We start from the raw sequence: 20,672 nt of genomic DNA on the forward strand, positions 1-20,672 counted from the left end.
CTCTTTCATCCCCCTTTCTTTATATCTTGAACACATGTCAGAGTCTATTAATTTGCCCACAAGGAAATCGGGAAAGTGACTGCAGAGGGTGGCTGCTCACAGAGGGAATGGGAACGGTGTGGGGCGGGGAGTCTGGGGAGCAAATGCTTCCACAGCAGCAAGTTGAAAAAAGGCTAATTGGGTAAGGGCTGTAGTTTTGTGTGGTCACAAAAACATCATACTCACGACAGCTGGCACAGTAGAAATAGGGACTCAGTGCTCCAGGCTGTTGGGAGTTTTGACCAGGGATCAAAAATTTAAAAACAATCAATAAGAACCAAAAAATAAGGAAACATACATGGCTGTTAATGGGAATGACAAGGTTCATTGTTCTAAAAAATTACTGAAGTAGAGCGCAATTGAGTTTTAAAATTTATTAATAACATTTTTCATTTTTAGAAATGAAAATGGTTCCGTGGTTCTTTTTCAAATTTGCTGATTCTTTTTCAAAGGTCCTATTTGTTCAATTTGGTTTCTGATCTTTCTCTTATCTCTTTTCCTTAACTAATGAAAAAAAACCCCATATTTATATCTCTTTTAGCTTCTCTATTATCTCTAGTTCCCTGGACACCAACCCTAGTTGTTACCTTTGCTGACCCTCCCTCATGGTGATTCTTTTCATATGTGGTTGGCAGACAACAGGGCAAACTCACAGAATTGTGAATGGGAAAGAGTATGATCAGTCCTATTACCAGTGAAGTTGTCTCTATGGTATAAAGGCAGGAGCTATTATTGGATAACAAAAGATTCCAAAAGCATACCATCCATGGGCCCATATTTAAGATGACCTAAAATTACACACAAGCTAATGAGATAAATCAAAAGTGGTAACTCAAAAGTGTATAAGAGGGAATATAAATGCTGGTGTTTATTCTTCTCTTCCAAGAATCCATTCTGAGAATATAATAAAAAAAAAAACTTTTTAACATTTATTTATTTTTTGAGAGACAGAGACAGAGTGTGAGCAGGGGAGGGACAGAGACAGAGGGGAGTCACAGGATCTGAAGCAGGCCAGGCTCTAAGCTGTCACCACAGATCTCGACGCGGGGCTCGAACTCACAAACTGGGAGATCATGACCTGAGTTGAAGTCAGATGCTTAACCAACTGAGCCACCCAGGTACCCCACCTGAGGATATAATTTTAGATGTAGGCAAAGAGTTATGCACAGATATTCTGTGGTTAATAAGAAGGAAAAAAAGGAAATAACTTAGACATCCTAAATTAGAAGTAGCCATATGACAGAATGTTTATAAGGAGTTATCGATTATGCTGAAAACGACTTACTATACGTTAATGTTGAAATGTAGGTTAACAATATAAAGAAAAAAGATCAGAAGAAAACATGTCAAAATGTTAGCAGTGATTGTTTCTGGATGACAAGATTATGGATTTGCGGGTGTATGTATTTCTTTACGCTTTTTGATAACACTGTAAATGTCAATGATCCATATTGATTTCATAATCAGAAAAGAGTAAAATGTATGCAACGTTTAAAAAAAAAATGAAAACTTCGGGGCACCTGGGTGGTTCATTTGGTTAAGCATCTGACTCTTGCTTTCAGCTCAGGTCATGAGCTTGCTGCAGTTTGTGGGTTCGAGCCCCACGTTGGGCTCTGTGCTGACAGCGCGGAGCCTCCTTGGGATTCTCTCTCTCTGCCCCTCCCATGCTCCTGCTCACTCCTGTTCCCTCTCAAAGTAAATAAACAAACCTTAAAAAAAATTAAAAAATGAAAACTCCTAAGAGTAACAACAGTTAAGGACTTAAATATCTGGGTAACGTTAAATGCGAGAGCTGAAATGCCATCACCCTGATGCGGACATTATGGTGCACCACTCTCAAAACAACAGCCGGAGCATCCTTTAAAAAGAGGGAGAGGATTCAGGTCCTGTCTCTCCACTACTCAAGACCCCCCAGGGGCTCTGCATTTCACTCAGGGTAAAAGCCGAAGTCCTTACAAGAGTCCACAAGGGCCAACACGGTGTAACCCTCTGCCATGTCTCTGAGCTCCTCTTCCAACTCTGGCTAAAGCCAGTCACACTGGTCTCCTTGCTGTTCCTCAAGCCTTTGCAGTCACTGTACCCTCCTCATGGAGTGCTTTCCAATCACATATCCATATAGCGTGCGTCAGACCTCTGCTCAAGTGTCATTTCATCAGTGAGCCCTTCCCTGACCCCCATACAAAATGGCAGCTGCCCCCAATATTTGCAGCCCCCTCCCCTTCACCCTGAGCACGTTTTCACCATCTGTGACATGGCAGAATTCACTTTGCTGTGTTTGTGGTCTCCCTGTCCCACGAGAAGATGCTCAATAGATGTGTGTTGAATGCTCGGATGAATAAATGCGTTAGACTAAGGGCTGAAGCTCACACTGCCGTACCGCTGAAGTGCACAGATCAGGCAGTGACACCAGCCCGAGAGCCCCAGGGACACAGAACCAGCATCCTGCTCACTCCAGAGAAAATACTTACAATTACAGCCAGAGAGGACAGAAGGGAAGTGTCAAAAGGAAAGAAAGATGGGAGTGTTAGGGCACAGCAGTATGAAAGTTTCCGTCAGAAAATTCAAGTGCTTCCATCAGGATGTGGCTTTGCTGCAGGACAGAACTCCCGATTTTTATCACAGACTCCGAACCAGCTCTCTGTGTCACTTAAAATGACATTTTAAATGCTCTATTTAACTATCACTTTGTTGTGATTAGATAATTTTTCTAAGACAAAAAGGTATGAGGAAACCAATTACCCTGTCACTCTCGCACCCCAAAAACAGGCAGGAAAATGTAGCACCTGGGTATGGTACACACTGGCACCCCGATGCACCCACATGTGCACTTTCACAGCCGGTCCGCACCTCCCAAATGTCCACAGTGGGCCTAGAGGGAATGTGGACTTTTTTTTTTTTTTTTAATATTTCTTATTCATTTTTGAGAGAGAGACAGAGAGACAGAGCGTGAGCAGGGGAGGGGCGGAGAGAGAGAGGGAGACAGAATCTGAAGCAGGCTCCAGGCTCTGAGCCGTCAACACAGAGCCCAGCGCAGGGCTCGAACCCACGAACCACGAGATCATGACTTGAGCCGAAGTCGGATGCTCAACCGACTGAGCCACCCAGGTGCCCCAGGAATGTGGCCTCCTCTCGCTAAGTTGTACTGGCCTCTAGAAATTCAAGGACAAACTGATAGCATAATGCACAGCCTCATATTCTTTGCTTTAGAAGAGATAAGAAAATTCATCCTAAGCTATTTCAGACTTTTCTGGGCACCAGAGCGCTCTGGAGATTAGGACGGGCCAGTGGAGGGCCCCGCACGTGGCAGCTCAGGACGGTTAGGGAGTGTGAGGGTGACCTGCGGGGGGCTGGGCAGGGGCAGCTGCCTCCGGAGCGCCCGGCTAAATCATTACGTTTGCTAAATTCGTCTTCCACCTCCTTTTCCCTGACAGCTCCTTCCTCTCTGTCCTCCCACAGCTGACCGCCATTTCATCCTAAGAATCTGCCACCAGACACTTAGCAGGAATTTCCTCTCTCTCTCTTTCCCTCTCTCTCTCTCTGAGAGAGAGATACTCTCAGCAGTGGATTTCTGCATCTTAAAAGGGAACCCTGAAGACACATGAAGGACTTCGGGTTCAAAGTGAGAATTTCTGGCTGGGTGAGAGAGAGGCCTCTGATATAATGAAGTACCTATTCTAAGCCAGACATCTTGTGCACTTTGCATACTTTAACGACCTTGCTGAATTCCCACAGCACCTCTAGGCAACAGGTGGTATCATCTCCATTTCAGGGTGAGAAATCAGGGACCTCCAGACAAGACAGAATGTTAGCTCATACCTTGAGTATCTTCCCTGTTCTTTTTTTTTAAATTTTTTTTAACATTTATTTATTTTTGAGACAGAGAGAGACAGAGCATGAATGGGGGAGGGTCAGAGAGAGGGAGACACAGAATCCGAAACAGGCTCCAGGCTCTGAGCTGTCAGCACAGAGCCCGACACGGGGCTCGAACTCACGGACCATGAGATCGTGACCTGAGCCGAAGTCGGCCGCTCAACCGACTGAGCCACCCAGGCGCCCCATCTTCCCTGTTCTAAAACACAGCAGTGACCGATGAAAATATTCTAAAAACAAAACGTAAACTTATCCATATTTAAAAATAAAATATATATGGGGGCGCCTGGGTGGCTCAGTCGGTTAAGCATCCAACCTCAGCTCAGGCCATGCTCTCATGGCTTCTGAGTTCAAGACCCACATCGGGCTCACATCTGTCAGCACAGAGCCTGCTTCAGATCCTCTGTCCCTCTCTCTTTCTGCCCCTCCCCCACTCATGCTATCTCTCTCTCTCTCTCTCTTTCTCTCTCAAAAATAAATATTACAAAATGTTTAGGGGTGCCTGGGTGGCTCAGTCAGTTAAGCGTCTGACTTCAGCTCAGGTCATGAACTTGCAGTCCCCACATCAGGCCCCACATCAGGCTCTGTGTTGACAGCTTGGAGCCTGGAGCCTGCTTTGGATTCTGTGTCTCCCTCTCTCTCTGTTCCTCCCTTGCTCGTACTCTGTCTCTCTCTCTCTTAAAAATAAATATTAAAAAAATTTTTAAATGTTTATAAAACATTATGTATACATATGTATATGTATACACTATATACAAAACATATATGTATATATATTTGGAGTTTCTGATATATATATATATATATCAGATATGTATATCTCAATGGATCAGAAACTCCAAATAGTTACTATTTTGAGGGGCTGAAGGCACAGCCTGCTGAGCTCTGGGTCCAGAAGCAGGTGGAGGCAGCTGGGAGCTTAGCCTTCCAGGGTACAGGAAGAGGTGGGGCACTAGAGTCAGAGTCACTGAAGATGGGGGTTGGTGAAGGGACTTCCCGCCTGGGAAAGGAGGCTGAAAAAAGTGGAGACTGTCCCCTTGTCCAAGACTAAGAATGTGAACACTGAGGGGAAGGTGGAAGTAGCACACACACAGTCAGGGCCTGGCCACGCTGCCCATGGCAGTAATGATCAGCTCGGGACATAATCCCATCATCACTGGGGTCACACAGCCCATCGCTAACCCAGGACATCTGGCTCTGCACTGGGGTGGGGGAGGGGACCCAGGACCTGTGGAGGAAACAGAATCTCAGCTGGGTGCAGGTGGAGGCAGGGGGAGAAATGGACTCCCACTCAAGACGAGCGTACAAACCCAGAAGCCAAAACGCCTGAGGAAAGCGGACATTAGGGAAGACAACTAACAAAACCAACAGCTGGGAGACAGTCTCAAAGATTTAGTGAAATGGAAGGCAGTACTGAAGACTCTACCCAGAAAGTATGCCTGAAAGATAAAGAAAAAAAACAGGAAAGAGCAGTTGGGAGCTACTGGAGGATGACTGAGGCTCTGTAATGTGTTCCACAGGACCTCCAGAAGAGAAGACACGGACTAGCAGGATAGCAACATTCAAGGACAGCATGGCTGAAAATTCCCCATAACTGAAGATGTTTTATGGATCCATAGATTGGAAGTGTGTATCATTATCGAACTCAACACCCAAGAAACAAATAATCCAGTGAAGAAATGGGCAAAAGACATGAATAGACACTTCTCCAGAGAAGACATTCAGATGGCCAACTGACACATGAAAACATGCTCCACATCACTCATCATCAGGGAAATACAAATCAAAACCACAATGAGATACCACATCACACCTGTCCGGATGGCTCACAATAACAACTCAGGCAACAACAGATGTTGGCCAGGATGTGGAGAGAGAGGCTCTCTTTTGCACTGCTGGTGGGAATGCAAGCTGGTGCAGCCACTCTGGAAAACAGTACGGAGGGTGCCTCAAAAAATTAAAACTAGAACTACCCTACAACCCAGCAACTGCACTACTTAGGTATTTATCCAAGGGATACAGGTGTGCTGTTTCAAAGGGGCACATGCCCCCCCAATGTTTACAGCAGCACCATCAACAACAGCCAAAGTATGGAAAGAGTCCAAATGTCCATCGACAGATGAATGGATAAAGGAGATGTGGTATAAATACACACACACACACACACACACACACACACCAGAGTATTACTAGTCAATCAAAAAGAACAAAATCTTGCCATTTGCAACTACGTGGATGGAACTGGAGGGTATTATGCTCAGTGAAATTAGTCAGAGAAAGACAAATTTCATATGACTTCACTCACATGAGGACTTTAAGAGACAAAACAGATGAACATAAGGGAAGGGAAGCAAAAATAATATAAAAATGGGGAGGGGGACAAAACATAAGAGACTCTTAAATATGGAGAACAAACAGAGGGTTACTGGAGGGGGTGTGGGAGGGGGGGGATGGGCTAAATGGGTAAGGGGCATTAAGGAATCTACTCCTGAAATCATTGTTGCACTAAATGCTAACTAACCTGGATATAAATTAATAAATAAATAAAAATTTTTTTTAAAAAGTGTGTATCAGTTGCAAAGTGAAATAAGTGAAAAAATAAATCCACATCTGGAAAACCAGGGGTGTGCTCCCTTGTGCCTGGCTCATTCGGTTACCACGATCCCCGTCCCGTGACCCTCCACAGACAGGAGCTGCCTGCCGATGTCCTCCTGCCTTGACCCTGATCCTGGTACCGTGAAGAAAGTCCTGGGTTTGGGGTTAGGAGACATGGCTTGAGCCCCCTCAGAAAGCTCACTGAGCCTCGATTTCTTCTCCTAAAACGGGGTCAGCACCAGAATTATAGAAACTTAGCACCGGAAGGGACTTTGGGGTGGCTCATCACAGCAGACCATGGCTGTGTTCGATTTCCAGCTCTCCCACTATCTGGCAGCTGTGCCCACAAGTTACTTAATCTCTAGTGTCTCCATTTCCCCATCGGCAAAAGGGGATAATAAGAGCACCCGCCTATGGGATTGTGTAAGGACGAAACGAACTTATATCTATAAAGAACTTAGCACAGTGTCAGGTGCACAGTAAACATTCAACCTAGGATGGCCATTACTATCACTGTAATACGAGCCTCACAAAAATGCTATGCGTACCTACACTCCGTGAGGGACTCCCCACTGAAACCACAGATCCCAGGCAAGGCATGCCACTGCTGCACTGTGGAACAGGCGAGCTTTCCACCCTTCTCCCTGGCCGCCCGTGGTAGGTCCTCCTTGGCCTCTAGGGAAGCCCCTCCCAGCGACCAACCATGAATTTCCCCAAATGCAAGTGTGCTCAGACCCGCCCCATCCCACCCCCACCCGCTGCCCTGGGCATCCTACCTCTCTCTGCTCACTGCAGATCTTACACAGCCACAGAGGCCGCTTCTGGCCGGGGGAGGCCTCGATCCCACATTTGGTGCACACTTTCTACAAGAGAGAGGACACGAGAATGTAAATACTTCAGCCACTTCCTCCTCAGCTGGGGGGCTGTGAAAACGAACCAAGGAACGCTTTGGCACCTTCCAAGGGGATGGTGTTTGCTTCAGACCGTCAGCGTACATGACTCAAAGGGCACAGATCATCTGAAACCCATAGCTGGCTCTGGGGCACAATGGACGTACCCAGCCACGGATCGCCATGATATAAATTCACCCCACCCCTCATTACGTTCTGTTAGGATCACATAAAAAAACTAAGCTTGCTGGTATTCACAGCTGCATCATTTTCCACCGCAAAAAACTGGAAACAACCCAAACGCCCGATGCCAGCAGAAGATCCAGGCAAACGTAACAGAGTACGTTGTGGCCTTATCAGCAGATTGTGTCGATACCTGGTAATGTGAGCAGAAGTGATGCTAGTCAACAGAGAAAACACGCATTTGTATACAACCTCACAAAAAAACTCACCTATGTGCCTGACAAGGTGAGAAGATGGTCTGGTGAGGAACACCAGTGACAGCTTTATGCCATGTTGCTCGCGGAATGACTCCAGGAACCCCATTATGGAAGTATTAGGCCCATTTCACAGGTGAGCAACCTGGGGTTCAGAGCAGTTTGAAAATCTGCCCAAGTTCATGCAGCAGGTAAGTAATGGACTCAGGTCTGACTCTAGAGCTATTACATAATTTTCCCCAGACGCGGAAGTGGCCAGAAGCTAGTTTCTGCGTGCTTTTCCTTCTATAGTGTTGCTTAAGAGTGTAACTTCTGTTAAGTTTCTCAAAAGCCACATATGAATGAAAACATATGGTATCTGTCTTTCTCTGCCTGGCTTATTTCACTTAGCATAATACCCTCCAGTTCCATCCACATTGCTGCAGATGTCCAGATTTCATTCTTTCTCATTGCCAAGTAGTATTCCATTATATATATATAACCCACATCTTCTTTATTCATTCACCAGTTGATAGGCATTTAGGCTCTTCCCATAATTTGGCTATTGAAAGCACCGCTATAAACATTGGGGTACAAGTGTCCCTATGTATCAGCACTCCTATATCCCTTGGGTAGATTCTAGCAGTGCTGTTGCTGGGTCATAGGGCAGTTCTATTTTTAATTTTTTGAGGAACCTCCACACTGTTTTCCAGAGAGGCTGCACCAGTTTGCATTCCCACCAGCAGTGCAAGAGGGTTCCTGTTTCTCCACATCCTCATCAGCACCTGTAGCCTCCTGGTTTGCCCATTTTAGCCACTCTGACCATGGGGGAGGGGAAGGGGGAAAAAAAGTTACAGAGAGGGAGGAAGGCAAACCATAAGAGACTCTTAGGGACTGAGAACAAACTGAGGGTAGATGGAGGGTGGGGGAGAGGGGAAAGTGGGTGATGGAGAGGGAGGAGGGCCCTTGTTGGGATGAGCACTGGCTGGTGTATGGAAACCAATTTGACAATAAATTATATTTAAAAAAAAAGAGTATAACTTCTACACATATATTTGGCTTCTCTGAAACACACAGCAACAGGCCGGGGCAGGCAACGCCAGAAGAAATTCCCGGGGAGGCACGGGGGACTTCGTGGGGCTGAGACGGGTCTCCAGCTAACCCAGGCAGAGTATGATTCAGCGACAGCACAGCGGATCCTCCTCCAGAGGACTGCCCCACTGGCTAATCAATCTTTCTGCCAGGAGGAAGCTACTTGGTCCTTGCTGGGCCGGGGGCTCTCTCCTGCCTCCCGCCGCTGAGGGAAGGCTGGATCTGTAGCTTGGCCTTTTCCGCAGGCTGCCAACTGAGCAAGGAACACACTCTCCTCAGAGAGGAAAATGTCACCGACTTGGCTTCCCAGAGCATGTCGTCACCACCCGGTCAGGTGGCTGAGCCCAGCACCGCGGGGAGGCGGGAGCCAGCTCTCAGCAAAGGGAAAGCTGTGATACATTGGTGGGGGGTATACATTTGCTACCATTCAATGCTCAGGGATGAGAAACGTCACTTTTATTTATTATAAAATGTAATCTGCTTCAAGCTCTTGTCTGTCTGGGCTGGCAGGAAGTCCATCCCAGCCACAATTGGGGCCCCTCCCTGGCTCTTATGAAGGTCCTAAGCTTGGGGTCTCTGGTGGTGCAGTCCAATTGGGGAGGGGTCAGTGAGTGCCATCTGGGGTGCTCACTGCTGTGCTGCTCTCCCTCTGGGTGCCCACGGTCCCTTGGAGGGGTAAGGGGTCTAGCTACTTCTGAACCAGGTCTGGGTTTGGGATCTGTAACAGGCTGGGGCTTAGTGTCACCAGGGGTCAGCAGCCTGTCTCCCAGGAGCCCTGAGCTGCCATCCCTGACCTGGTCTGGAGACTCCCCTCTCCCTCCCAGTACTCACCCTCAACCCTTCTATCCCTAGGACAGGGGGCCCCATAAGCCCAGACAGCGGGCCTGAAAACAACAACATGGGCCTCTCTTGCTGAGGGTAAAGAGACAGGAAGGAAGCACTGAAGCCAGCTGGCTGCTTCCCTTGCTAATTCCCACCATCCTGTAAAAATGGCACATGTGTGGCCCTCTCAGAGAGGTGAGATTTTCCTAATGCTTATAGTGCTGGATGACAACTCACCTCAAAGCACCCTCTGCCCTCCCAACGAGATGAAGGTGCTAGGCATAAGGAGAGAATAGAAGACCAGTTGCTACCATTTCCTGAGCAATTGCATGTGCCAGGCACTGGGACCCTGGTGACAAAGTATGAAGGAGGGGGGTGTTATGATCTCCATTATAAGGATAAGGAAACTGAGGCTCAGAGGCGTTCAAGACTGCTCAAGGCCCCACAGCTAGCTAGGGACTATCAGGATCTGTGAGCATCCCTTCTCCCAGACCTCAGGAGAGCTGGATAATGCCCTCCCTTGCCTGGGTGCCAAGCTGGTGTCCTGGCTCTCCAGGGAGCTGGTTCATATCCCTGGGAGTGTGGCTGATACCTCTCAAATAGACAGAGAAGGCAACAAGGGTGACCCTGGGATGAGGCTTTGCTGGGACTGGGGTGCAGCCACACTGCTTATCAGCTGCATGACACTGGTTTTAGGAGCAAACACTTGGACTTGAAGTGAGCCTTGAAGGATGGGCACGCACGTGCCCTCGAGACCTATCGTCCGGTTGAATGAACATCCGTGCCATCGGGGGATAGGCATAACAGCTGTGTTGTCTTCTACCCGCGGACCTTGGGACACAAAAGCACCCAGCCTGGGGACAGGAGCAGCATGGGCCCGTTGCCCTCCACAGGCTGGGCCAAAGGCTGTTCATCAATTACCAGTCTGGAGGGCAGGAAGAGGGATGGGTTGCACGTCCCAAATGTCCCCTCTGCTTCTTGTCCTGTGGAATGCTGTGTGTGTATCGGGGGGTGGGCACGACAGGACACACAAGCCTGTTTTCAGGCTACCACAGGCCATCACTGGTGGAGCCCACAGTCCGTTCTTGCCGTCTCTCGGTCACCTTCCTGCGCCTGCAGTGTCTCTGGCTGGGGAATCCGGGCCAGCAAAAAGATAACGTGCTTCAGTTCAAATCATACATAATTGCTGCTCCATTAAATCTCGGATCGGTAAGAAAATAATGCACGTTTTCTCCTTATGGGCTTGGTCTTTGTTCTGGGGTTCCAATAAGGGAAATTAGGCAGGTGGTGTTTGAAAAAGCCAGTGACAGAGAGGGTGAGCCAGCCATGACATCAACCCAATGCAAAAGGCATAGGGCACCCTTATGTCAGGGACAGTCTCGGGGCCTGGAGACGGGCTTCCACTGAGTGGAATTGCCCCGGGGGTGCGACCACCAGCTTCCCGGGCTCGGCTGTCCCTTGCTTCCTGCAGCTTGGACCTCTGAGCATTAAACAAAACACGCCTAGCTCCTGGGCCTGCCTCAGAGCAGAAGCAACAAAGCTCCAGGCCTTCAGCCGCACCTGCTCTCTCTCCTTTCCCTCCATGCCCGCCTTTTGCAAATATGTATTCCAGCCCAGACGGGGTGGCTCAGGGCACAGTCCACAGGCTGTGGGGGCAAGAAGGCACAGCCTGCCATTAAGACGCAACCTTGGACTTGTTTCTAAGTTTCTCTGAGCCTCGTTTCTTCGCCCGTAAAATGGTGGTACCGGGCGGATTCCTGCCACAGTTGGGAGGTGGAGGGAAATGATTCATGAAAGTGCTTAGAACACCACGTGGTCAAGAGCAGCAACACCGCAGTTCTTTCCTGCACACCTGCCTCAGTGAAGGGTGCCAGCACCCATCAGTCACACAAGCCCAAATGCAAATCATCCTCGATCCTCACTCTCCCTCATTCCCACCAAACAATCCACCTCCAAGAATGCTACATCTCACTGGACGCCGTTGCCTCGCCTTCACCGCCCGCCACCCCCCGACCCCGCCACGATCCACACCGTGGCTGTCTTCACTGCCCGGACTGCACCGTGGCCTCCCGGCAGATCTCCTCACCCCCACTTTGGCCAGCCTCCAGTTGGTTCCTGGCACAGCAGCAGGAGTGATCTTTTCAAGATGCAAATCTAATCATGTCATTTCTCCTGTCCCTGCCAGCTTAAAAGCCTCCAAAGACTTCCTGTTGTTCTCTGGATGAAGACCGCCTGCCTTCACGTGGTATGCGGTGCCTGTTGAGGCTGGACTCTCCTTGTCTGCCTCAGTTCACTCTCCCCGGCTTTATTACCTCACTCTCCATGCTCTGAGACCCAAAGGACCTGCCTTTAATCCCTGGTCCTCACTTGCTTCTTCTGCCACAGGACCTTTGCATATGCTGCTCCCTCTGTCTGGGATGCACTTGGCCACACTCTCTCATTGTTAACCTATGCATCCTTCAGACCTCAGCAAAAGTACCACTTCTTCAAGGAAGCCTTCCCTGCCTTCTTACCCCATTGGAGCTTCCATAACAGGCTCTTGCCTCTGTTTCTTCCACTGTCAGAGTCAAGATTTTTACCCTCAGCTATGTGGTGACCGTCACTTCCTCTACTAAGCTGTCAGATCCCTAAGAGCAGAGGCCATGTCTACGTCTGTTCACCTTCCTGTTTTCAGTGACTGGCACAATGAATATTTGTGGAATGAATGAATGAATGAACAAATACATAGGTGATACTTTTAGTATTATAATTGGGAAGACAAAACATAGTCCTTCCTAGAATGTGCCAGTCTGTTGGGGAGACAAGACACACAGAGACAGGAAATAGCAGCACAAGCCAGGGTGTGCTCCCATCCACACCAAGTGACGCTAACCAGCAGGGCAACGGGAGAGCCCATACACGGGGTAGAGTGCCTGAGGCAGGACTGCTGGACGGGTGGGCCTCACTCTCAGGGTATGGGGCATGAATCCAGGCCTGCCTGGCCACAGAGAAGATGGCGCAGAGGGTCCTTTGCTAAGGATGGGGGGAAGGGATGTGTACCCTGCCCTCCACGTGACCGCTTCCGCCTGCTTTCCCAAGGGTACATCCTGCCGGCCACCTGTGTTTGCAGACCCATTCCAAGGTCTGATCAGGTGCCCTCTTTGACACCCTCACAATCCAGGCCACTTTGGTTACCCCTTCTACTCCCTGGAGCCCCCACACTGCAATCCAAACCTTTACCTTCCCACACCGCAGTCAAGAAACAGGAAGTACAAGGAAGTCTGTGAGGCCACATGCGCCAGAGCCCAAGCACTTTACTCCCAGGCCGGGCCTCCTCATCCTCACTGTGAACCCCCGACCCCTTTCAGGCAGAACCCGTGCTTCTCGGGGGTCCCCAAGCTGCTGCCAATTAGAAGACGGGAGGGACACAGTGCCAGCGCAGGGCGGGAACGACACTGTTGGGCACGCTCTCCAACCCTTCCCAGGCACAGAGGTCTGGGGGCATCCGCCAAGCGGGAAACAGCCACACTCCCCACGACGGGTCCTGAGGGCTTTGTGGTATGATCAGATGTCACACAAAAAGCCACTTTTGTGATGCTCAGTCAAGGAAAAAAAAAGACGGAAAGGGACCCAAATGTTCCAATGCAAGGAGCCAGAGAATGCACACTGTGCTGCGGAAATGAATATCGAAGACAGTTCACTCACTTTAAAATATTTGGTGCTTCAATTCAACAAACGTTCGATACTGGGTATAAGGCTCTGTTCTAGGGAGGAAGAGGATGAACACGGCAGGACCCTTTGTCCTCAATGACTCAGTGAGTGCCCCCCTGAACCGAGGAGTTTACGAACTGGTAAAACTCATCTGGAAAAGGACCTTCTGGACAGTTCAAATCATCATCTGAAGGTGGTTTGGAGGTGAAGCCGCCCCCATCAGGACCCACACTGCCGTGATGCTCACGGAGCGGCCGAGCTAACCCCGGGGAGCAGGGGCAGGAGTGGTTCCGCACGAATGACTGTAGCACCTGCACGAGGCAACGTAAAGAGGAAAGCCCGCAAGTGTGCCCCTCACCACACAACGTGCTCCCGGGGCTAGAGCCCCAGTCTGCAACAAGGAGCGATCTGCTTGTGTTCTGCGGAAAGCTATAGCGATAAAAATGCTGACAATGCAAACCAGAAGAAGTGAAGACAATCACAGCGAAGCTGTTACTTGTACTGAAATGGAACAACATTCACAAGAAGTCAAATTTAAAAAGCATGTTATAAACAGCATGCATAGTGTGATGCTCTGCCATATAAATATGTATAAGTGCCTACGTGTGTTTAGAAGCCAATATATGCACAGGAAAATATATGGAACGATAGCGCCCAAAATGTAAATCAAATTGTGCTAAGTCAAAACCTATTTTAAATGGATAAGCAGAGCTCCTATTTAAAGGAAGCCTGTGCTAAATGCTTAGGGAAATCACTAGCCCCAAGTTCGTTTTTTGACCAGATCTCTATTTTGTGGGTCAGGATGGATTCAAGAAGCCAAAAGCACATGTACAAATAGGCAGGAGACAGGGCTTTTTGGTTGACTACGGCTCAACTGTAGATGGTCAGCCTTGTCCCCCAGCCTCTCCCAGATGGTGTCACTCAGTCACTGAGTGACTGATCATAGGCTCAGCCCTGCTAAACCCCAGAGACATCATTGGCCAGGTTTGGAGGTGCATCAGCAGCCCCCATGGGCCAGGAGTACAGGGGCTAGAAACGGCCTTGTTGCCATGGATTCAGTATCTGGAACCCGGGTCCTGCTGCCAGATGACTTTAAATAGCTTAGATACTGATGTACATATTATAAATACTTACACGCTTTACTGAGCACTCATGCCATACCAGGCACCAAGCTAGATGTCTTACGTGGAATCTTATTAATTTGCGTAACAGCCTAGGAGGTGGATGTTATTGTCCCTGTTCCATACACGAGAGATCTGAGGCTTGAGGTTAAGTAACTTGATCGCAGGGAGCTGGGATGTGAACCCCATGCTATATGAACCCTAAGTGGCTGCCCAGACAGACACTTATCCCCTACCTCACCTCCAATCCCCAGTGATGGCAGAGCTCGTCCCTCCTCCAGAGTTACAGACTAGGTCAAACCTCAAGTAGGAGAGGCCATTGCCGGGCGCCACCTCCTTCCTGCTCACCAGGACACGGCCTGGGAGCCAGTGGGGCCGAGGGCACACTGACCTTAGCCCTGACTGCCTGCAAATCCCGAGTCACTGGGCCCAAAGACGTGCAGCCTTAAGAATGCCAGCCATCTGCTGCTCTGTCTGACACAGAAGCCAGGAAGCGACTGGAGAAAAATTTCAGAAGGAAGGCAGCTTTCTCTGTGCTTCCCACCCCAATGCCGGGCCAGGGAAACACCAGCAGTCTCCAGGCCGGCTGTGGGTAGCAGGCTCGTGACCACACAGGGCCGGGTCTCTGCTCTTCACACAGGCTTCCGGAAGGCTGCAGGGTCGGCTTTGGGCAGGCCCACCCCCACCAGATGAGCCACTGACCCCCGGCCCCCAGCTAAAAGGAAGCACCGCAAATTTCAGGACTAGCTTCCAAAACACCTTACTCCAGCCAGACAGCATGGAGCGCTGAGTGGAGAATGGGGGTTGAAGAAAACACCAGAGAAAGCTATGGATTATTAACACTCACAAGCACATGATAAGACATCATGCTCGGACGTGGCTCGGGATCATCTCTGTGCCCGTGCCCCACAGAGCGTGTCTGATGGGAGAATGGGCTACTTCGGGCAAGATGAAGCTGCCAGGCTGGCTGCGAGGGCCCAGATGCTGCCCCACCTGCCCCTCATCCCCACTAACTCTTCCTGGTCCTGCTTATCCTCAGCATCACCTCTCAGGCCCCAGATGGAGTGCCCAATTTGTATCTCTTTTCCAGACAAACGTGGGAAGCAGCGTGCGTAAGACCTCCACTCCTCTGAGAGCGGTTTTGTCAGGGTCCTTGAACACAACCCTCCGAAAATCCCCAGGGCCTGGTGTGCACCTCAGAGCTCGCTTGGCACTGAGCCAACCTCCCGAGGGAAAAGGAGGATACGTACGGTCGATGGAGTTCTACCATCAAGCTTTTCGTAAGCTCTGAACACAGCCTGCTCTCCGCTGCCTGGCTCTGACAAGTCCTGCAACTTGAATCCCTGAGCCCTCATTCGCTCCTTCCAGCCTAGGGGAAGACCTCCTTGCTTCTGTGCCCTGCTTGCCAGCCTGGGTTCCTGGAACTGACGGCGCCTGAGCCGTGCCTGAGCGTATCTTGTCCCCCGGGCTCCGAGCCACGGGTCCACTGTGCTCCACCTGAATCCCCGGGAGGGAAGGGTCTCTGGCCAAGGGTCTCTCAGGACTGCCATGTCACACGGTGGCCTGCAGCCTCCAGCTCCCCTCTGTCAGGAGGGAGTCAGGGCAGGGAAAGGCCCAGGTGGTAGAGGGAGCCGACTTACATCCAACTTGCTCCCTGCTGCGTGGTTACTTAGAATTACGACTCATAATAACGATAATGGCCACCATTTATTGGGCACTTTATTCCATGCCTGGCTCCACGCTCAGTGCTCAACACGCATTATCGTTATCACATTTAATCTCGTTTACGTTCAACACAGTCCTGTGAGGGTGGTTTTATGATCTGAATGTCATGGATGAGGAATCGAGGGCCCAGAGATGTTGGGTAGCTCGGCCAGGTTGATGCTACAAGGAAGTGGCAAAGCCAGGGTACGGACCCAGGTCCGTCATAATAAAAGCAAGAGCTTATATAATACGCACTGCATGCTGGGCACGGCATGAGTGCTTTACCTGGATTATTCATTTAACGATGACGGGAGTGGGGCGGACGGCTTAGGTAACTGGTCTGGGGTCACACACTTGTCTCAGTCTGGACTGCGGTCCTGCTCCCAGCCCCACCGCTCGCCCGTGCCCTCTGCGACCCCCTACTTACAGGGCCCAGGAAACGGACGTCACTGGGAAAGAGCAAGTGGACAGAGTGGTCCTATGAACAACGGTGGCCTGAAAACAAACGGCAGCTCACTTTCTGAGATACACAGCATCCATGCCAGGAACAAACACAAGGAACTGGAAGTCCCAAAGCCAGTCCTGGCCTCCCTTGGCCCAGCCATGGCTGCAGAATCCACCTCTGCTGCCCAGAAGTCCTGGGTCCAGGCCTCTCACAGACAGTTTCTGACTAGGGGGCATGCCTGCCACCTGGTAGAAATTTGGCTCGGGTTCCGTTAAAGGAACCTGGCTGAGGAAGAGACTGGACCTTTTTTTTTTCCTTTTTGTCCTCACCTCCAGCACCTTGAAAATGCCCTGTGCCTCTCAGCAGCCCCTGAACTAATGGCTGCAAATAGGCTTGGCTCCTTGGGGGCTGCCACAAAGCCACACCTTACAGGAGGGTACCCGCGGTGATCAGCACTGGCCACGCTAGGAGCCCTTGGCCAGGTCTGCCCCACAGATCCTAGCTCAGAAACTCTGTGGTCCCAGGGCACGTGACCAGTGTGGGCCTGACCCCACCAAAGATGCTGAAGTCACAGCCCCGCTTGCGGAAGGCTTGAAATCTCCATGGGAAGGCGAGGCAAGAGGCTCCTGCTAAGCCTCCACCAGCCCTTTCCCTAGAATCTGGTGGGCAGCAACGTTAGCTACAGGCCAGGAGCATTCAGCAAGCACTTCCCAAGGCCCCGCTACCACCAGGTCCCGGACCAGGCTGCCCGCACAGTGAGGCTTCCAGGTGAGGGGCGGAAAGAAAAGAAAACACCCGCACATACACCTGACAACCCCGCTCCTCGGCCCCCACCTAACCCTCCAGCTCCTCCAAGCCCACCCCCATGCCTCAGTGTCTGCTCCTAACACCCTGGATACTTCCACGCCTCCATGCTTTTTCCCAGGCTCCCTTTGTGCCTAGAGAACTTCTGTGTATCCTTCAGGCACAATGCAAACGTCTCCTCCCTCAAGGCTCCTTCCTGGATTTACCCCCCGAGGGGAGCACTAGTTACTGCCTCCTGTGCACAATGAGCTGACATTTCTAGACTGATGACTGCATCATACTGAAATGGTCTCTCCCGTGATTGTGCCCCCCTCCTCCGACCATGAGTCCTTGGAGAAAAAGGACCTCGTTCCCATTCAAATGCCCAACTTTAGCAGGTAGCTGGCATGAATGAAGTTGGCCAGGAAAGGAGGGAGGGCCTGAATGACAAGCACAGTGTGCCCCAAGGCTGGGATGCCACTGCTTTCAAAGAGGGGACAGATCAGATCTGGGTTTCAGAAAAAGTACCTCTACCGAATGGTTCAGTCACCTTCCTGGTCCATCTGTCCTCTGAAGTCTCAGCAAAGGTTCTTTTTCCAGACCATTCCCGGATGACTATGGAATTCCGGCTCCTAGCTGGATAAGGGAGGTGAGGCAAGGAAGGGCTCCAGGGTCATTCTGAGGCTGCTGATGGGCAGTGGTGACGTTAACGGGGCGTGGTGAGGGGCGGGGGGGGGGGGTAGGTAACTGGCTTTGGACACGCTGATCTTTGCAGTGTGAGCGGACTCCCTTGGAAGAGCTGCCCAGAGGTACTTGATACACAGGACCAAGGCTGGGGAGGAAGGCCAGGCAACCTACAGAAGAGGGAGGGCTGGAGCTTGGGAACTCAAGGGGAGTGGAGAGGTCTCACAGACCAGCGAACTTTCCATATTGATCTGTGTGCTGTCTACTGTCGATTTCACCACCCCTGGAAGGTGCTTCAGGAGGGCTGAGGCTTTGCCTGCCTCGTTCCCTGTGGGAGCTCCAGAACCCGGACTGTGCCCTACGTGCTCAATAAATGTTTGTTCAATCTGAAGGGGAGTTGAACACCTGGATTCTCAGTGATGGAGCTGGTGGAAAGGGAGAGCAGGGTAGGGGAAAAGGCTGCCACTGAGGCCAGTACCTGGGGAAGGCACAAGATGACCCGGAGCACTGCCATGGGGCCCGAAGCTGGATGCAACCGCCAGCCGTCCAACAAACTCGTTGCTCAGCCAAAGAGACCAGGGTAGGAAGCAGGGAAGGCTCGGGGAGGCTGGGGAAGGCTGGTGGGGGTCCGCCAGGAGCCAAGTCAGCACGAACTGCCTCCTGGTTAAAGTCGGGAGACCCCACCCATCCCCCAGCCCTGCCCCCACTAACTCAGCATGGCACATTTCAGCCCCTCGGAGCCCCACCTGTCCCTGGGGTCTGCACTGCCTTCTCTGACTTTACGGGATTATCTTAAAGATCAGTTTGTGTGAAAATACCCTCTCCCTCCAGTGCCTGGGACATAGCAAATATCTTTGAAGCCAAAAAATACCTGTTATTGGGACTGATTTTTTTTTTCCTTGAAAAATACAGCAGACTAGACAAACATCCTAGGGCTTCAAGGAACAGCAGCACTAACGATCAAGGAGGGGCCCTGGTGATGCGCAGGAACAGAGCGCCAAGGAGAGTGGCCACCGGTCTGGGCCAGGTGGAATCAGGCCCAATCCCTGGGTATTTCATTTATGCTGCTAAAGGCAGCAGCTTGTGCCCAGGGAATGGACTGAGAGCCCTGGATATCATGTGGGGGTGGTGAGACTTCATTCCGCAGGCAGTAGGGAGCCATGGAAGGCACAGGGAGGAAGGAGCACACCGATCACACTCGAGCAAGATGAACGAGCAGAGAAGCAGAGCATGATCTGGAAAGCAAATGAGATGCTAGGGCAGGCCATCAGGAGCTGGGTGGGGAGGCTCTGTAGTGCCAGGCGCTCAGGCCTCTCTCCCTGGCAGGCCCCATCCACAATCCTGTCTGCACCTGGAAACTCAGCAAGGCAGATGTGGTTCCTGGACCTTGAAGGAAGGGGTCTCTGGAAGGCCTCCCAGGCTCAGTTTGCCCATCTGTAACCTGGGAGACCATCCCTCCCACAGAAGGTGGGATGACAGGGTGAGGGAAGGGTTTGGAAGGGAAGTCACAGAGCCTCCCAGCCCTCCTGTGACAAAGGCCTGATTCTTGGTTCAGAAGCCCAGCCTAATGGGAACCACAGGAGGAGAGTCAGCTCCCCACTCTCTCCTCAGCTGCTCCCATCAGCACGAGAGGCGATGGGGGAACAGAGGACTGGCTAAATCCACCTCGAGTTAAGGTCAGTGAATACCAAATAGCCGTGAGGGAAATGTCGCAGGAGGAAAACAGAGGCCATTTGAGAGCGATGAAGAATCACAGGTCGTCTGAAGTGTGGCAGCTGGCAGGGTGCAGCCGGAGAGGTGAGGGCCACACCACTGCCTGGAAACGTCATTATCTGTTATTTACCACAACAGAGGACAAGAGGCTGCACAAAATTACTGTTCCTGGTAACAGCTGCCGAACAGATTTGCCAACACGGCTTCCTGCTGCCAGCGTTCTCTCAAAGCTACGCTGACCAGACCCGGGCCAAAGAGCCACTGAGCTCAGATGGCAAGGGGCCCACGGGGCTGCTGGACGTGTGTCCTTGGGGAAGAGGCCTGGCCAGGGTCCCCAACACCCCAACCCAAACCTGCAGAAGCTTTCACCCACTCGATGAGGAGCTGACCTCACAGTGACTCTGGTCCATACCCCCGGCAGACCCCCTACATACGTCCTGTCACCCAGATACCTCAGAGGTGTGACAAAGCAGGTTGAAGCCTCAGGCTCACTCTGCGATGGGTATGCTTGGGGGGGGGGGGGCGGGTCTGGGGATGGGTGCTACACCCTACTATGGATGGCCCACTCTAAGGGCTACACACTTAGTCAATACCCTTGGTACCCCATTGGCAAGCTGGCACCAGGCAGCACCTTCCTTTGGGGGTCTCCTACATGTCTTTAGCTCTCTCTACTTCCCACAGGATATGTGGGCAAAGTTCTGAACCAAGCAGTGAGAGCAGCTCTCTCGGCCTATTTCTCTATCTGGAAAATGGGTATAATCACTGTCTTTTGCGTACCTACTTCTGGCGGGGGTGGGGGGCTTGCCAT

The 20,672-nt window shown here is 51.0% G+C and overlaps 1 protein-coding gene across 1 annotated transcript in view; it reads right to left on the reverse strand.

The window, feature by feature from the left end:
• RPH3AL (rabphilin 3A like (without C2 domains)) overlaps positions 1 to 20,672 on the reverse strand; it is a 144,855-nt gene that overhangs the window by 47,343 nt on the left and 76,840 nt on the right. The window contains 1 exon segment of the mRNA XM_053212339.1: positions 7,281 to 7,367. Within this exon segment, the coding sequence (XP_053068314.1) occupies positions 7,281 to 7,367 (87 nt within the window).

Source organism: Acinonyx jubatus, chromosome E1, assembly GCF_027475565.1.
Source record: "Acinonyx jubatus isolate Ajub_Pintada_27869175 chromosome E1, VMU_Ajub_asm_v1.0, whole genome shotgun sequence".
Classification (NCBI taxonomy): domain Eukaryota; kingdom Metazoa; phylum Chordata; class Mammalia; order Carnivora; family Felidae; genus Acinonyx; species Acinonyx jubatus.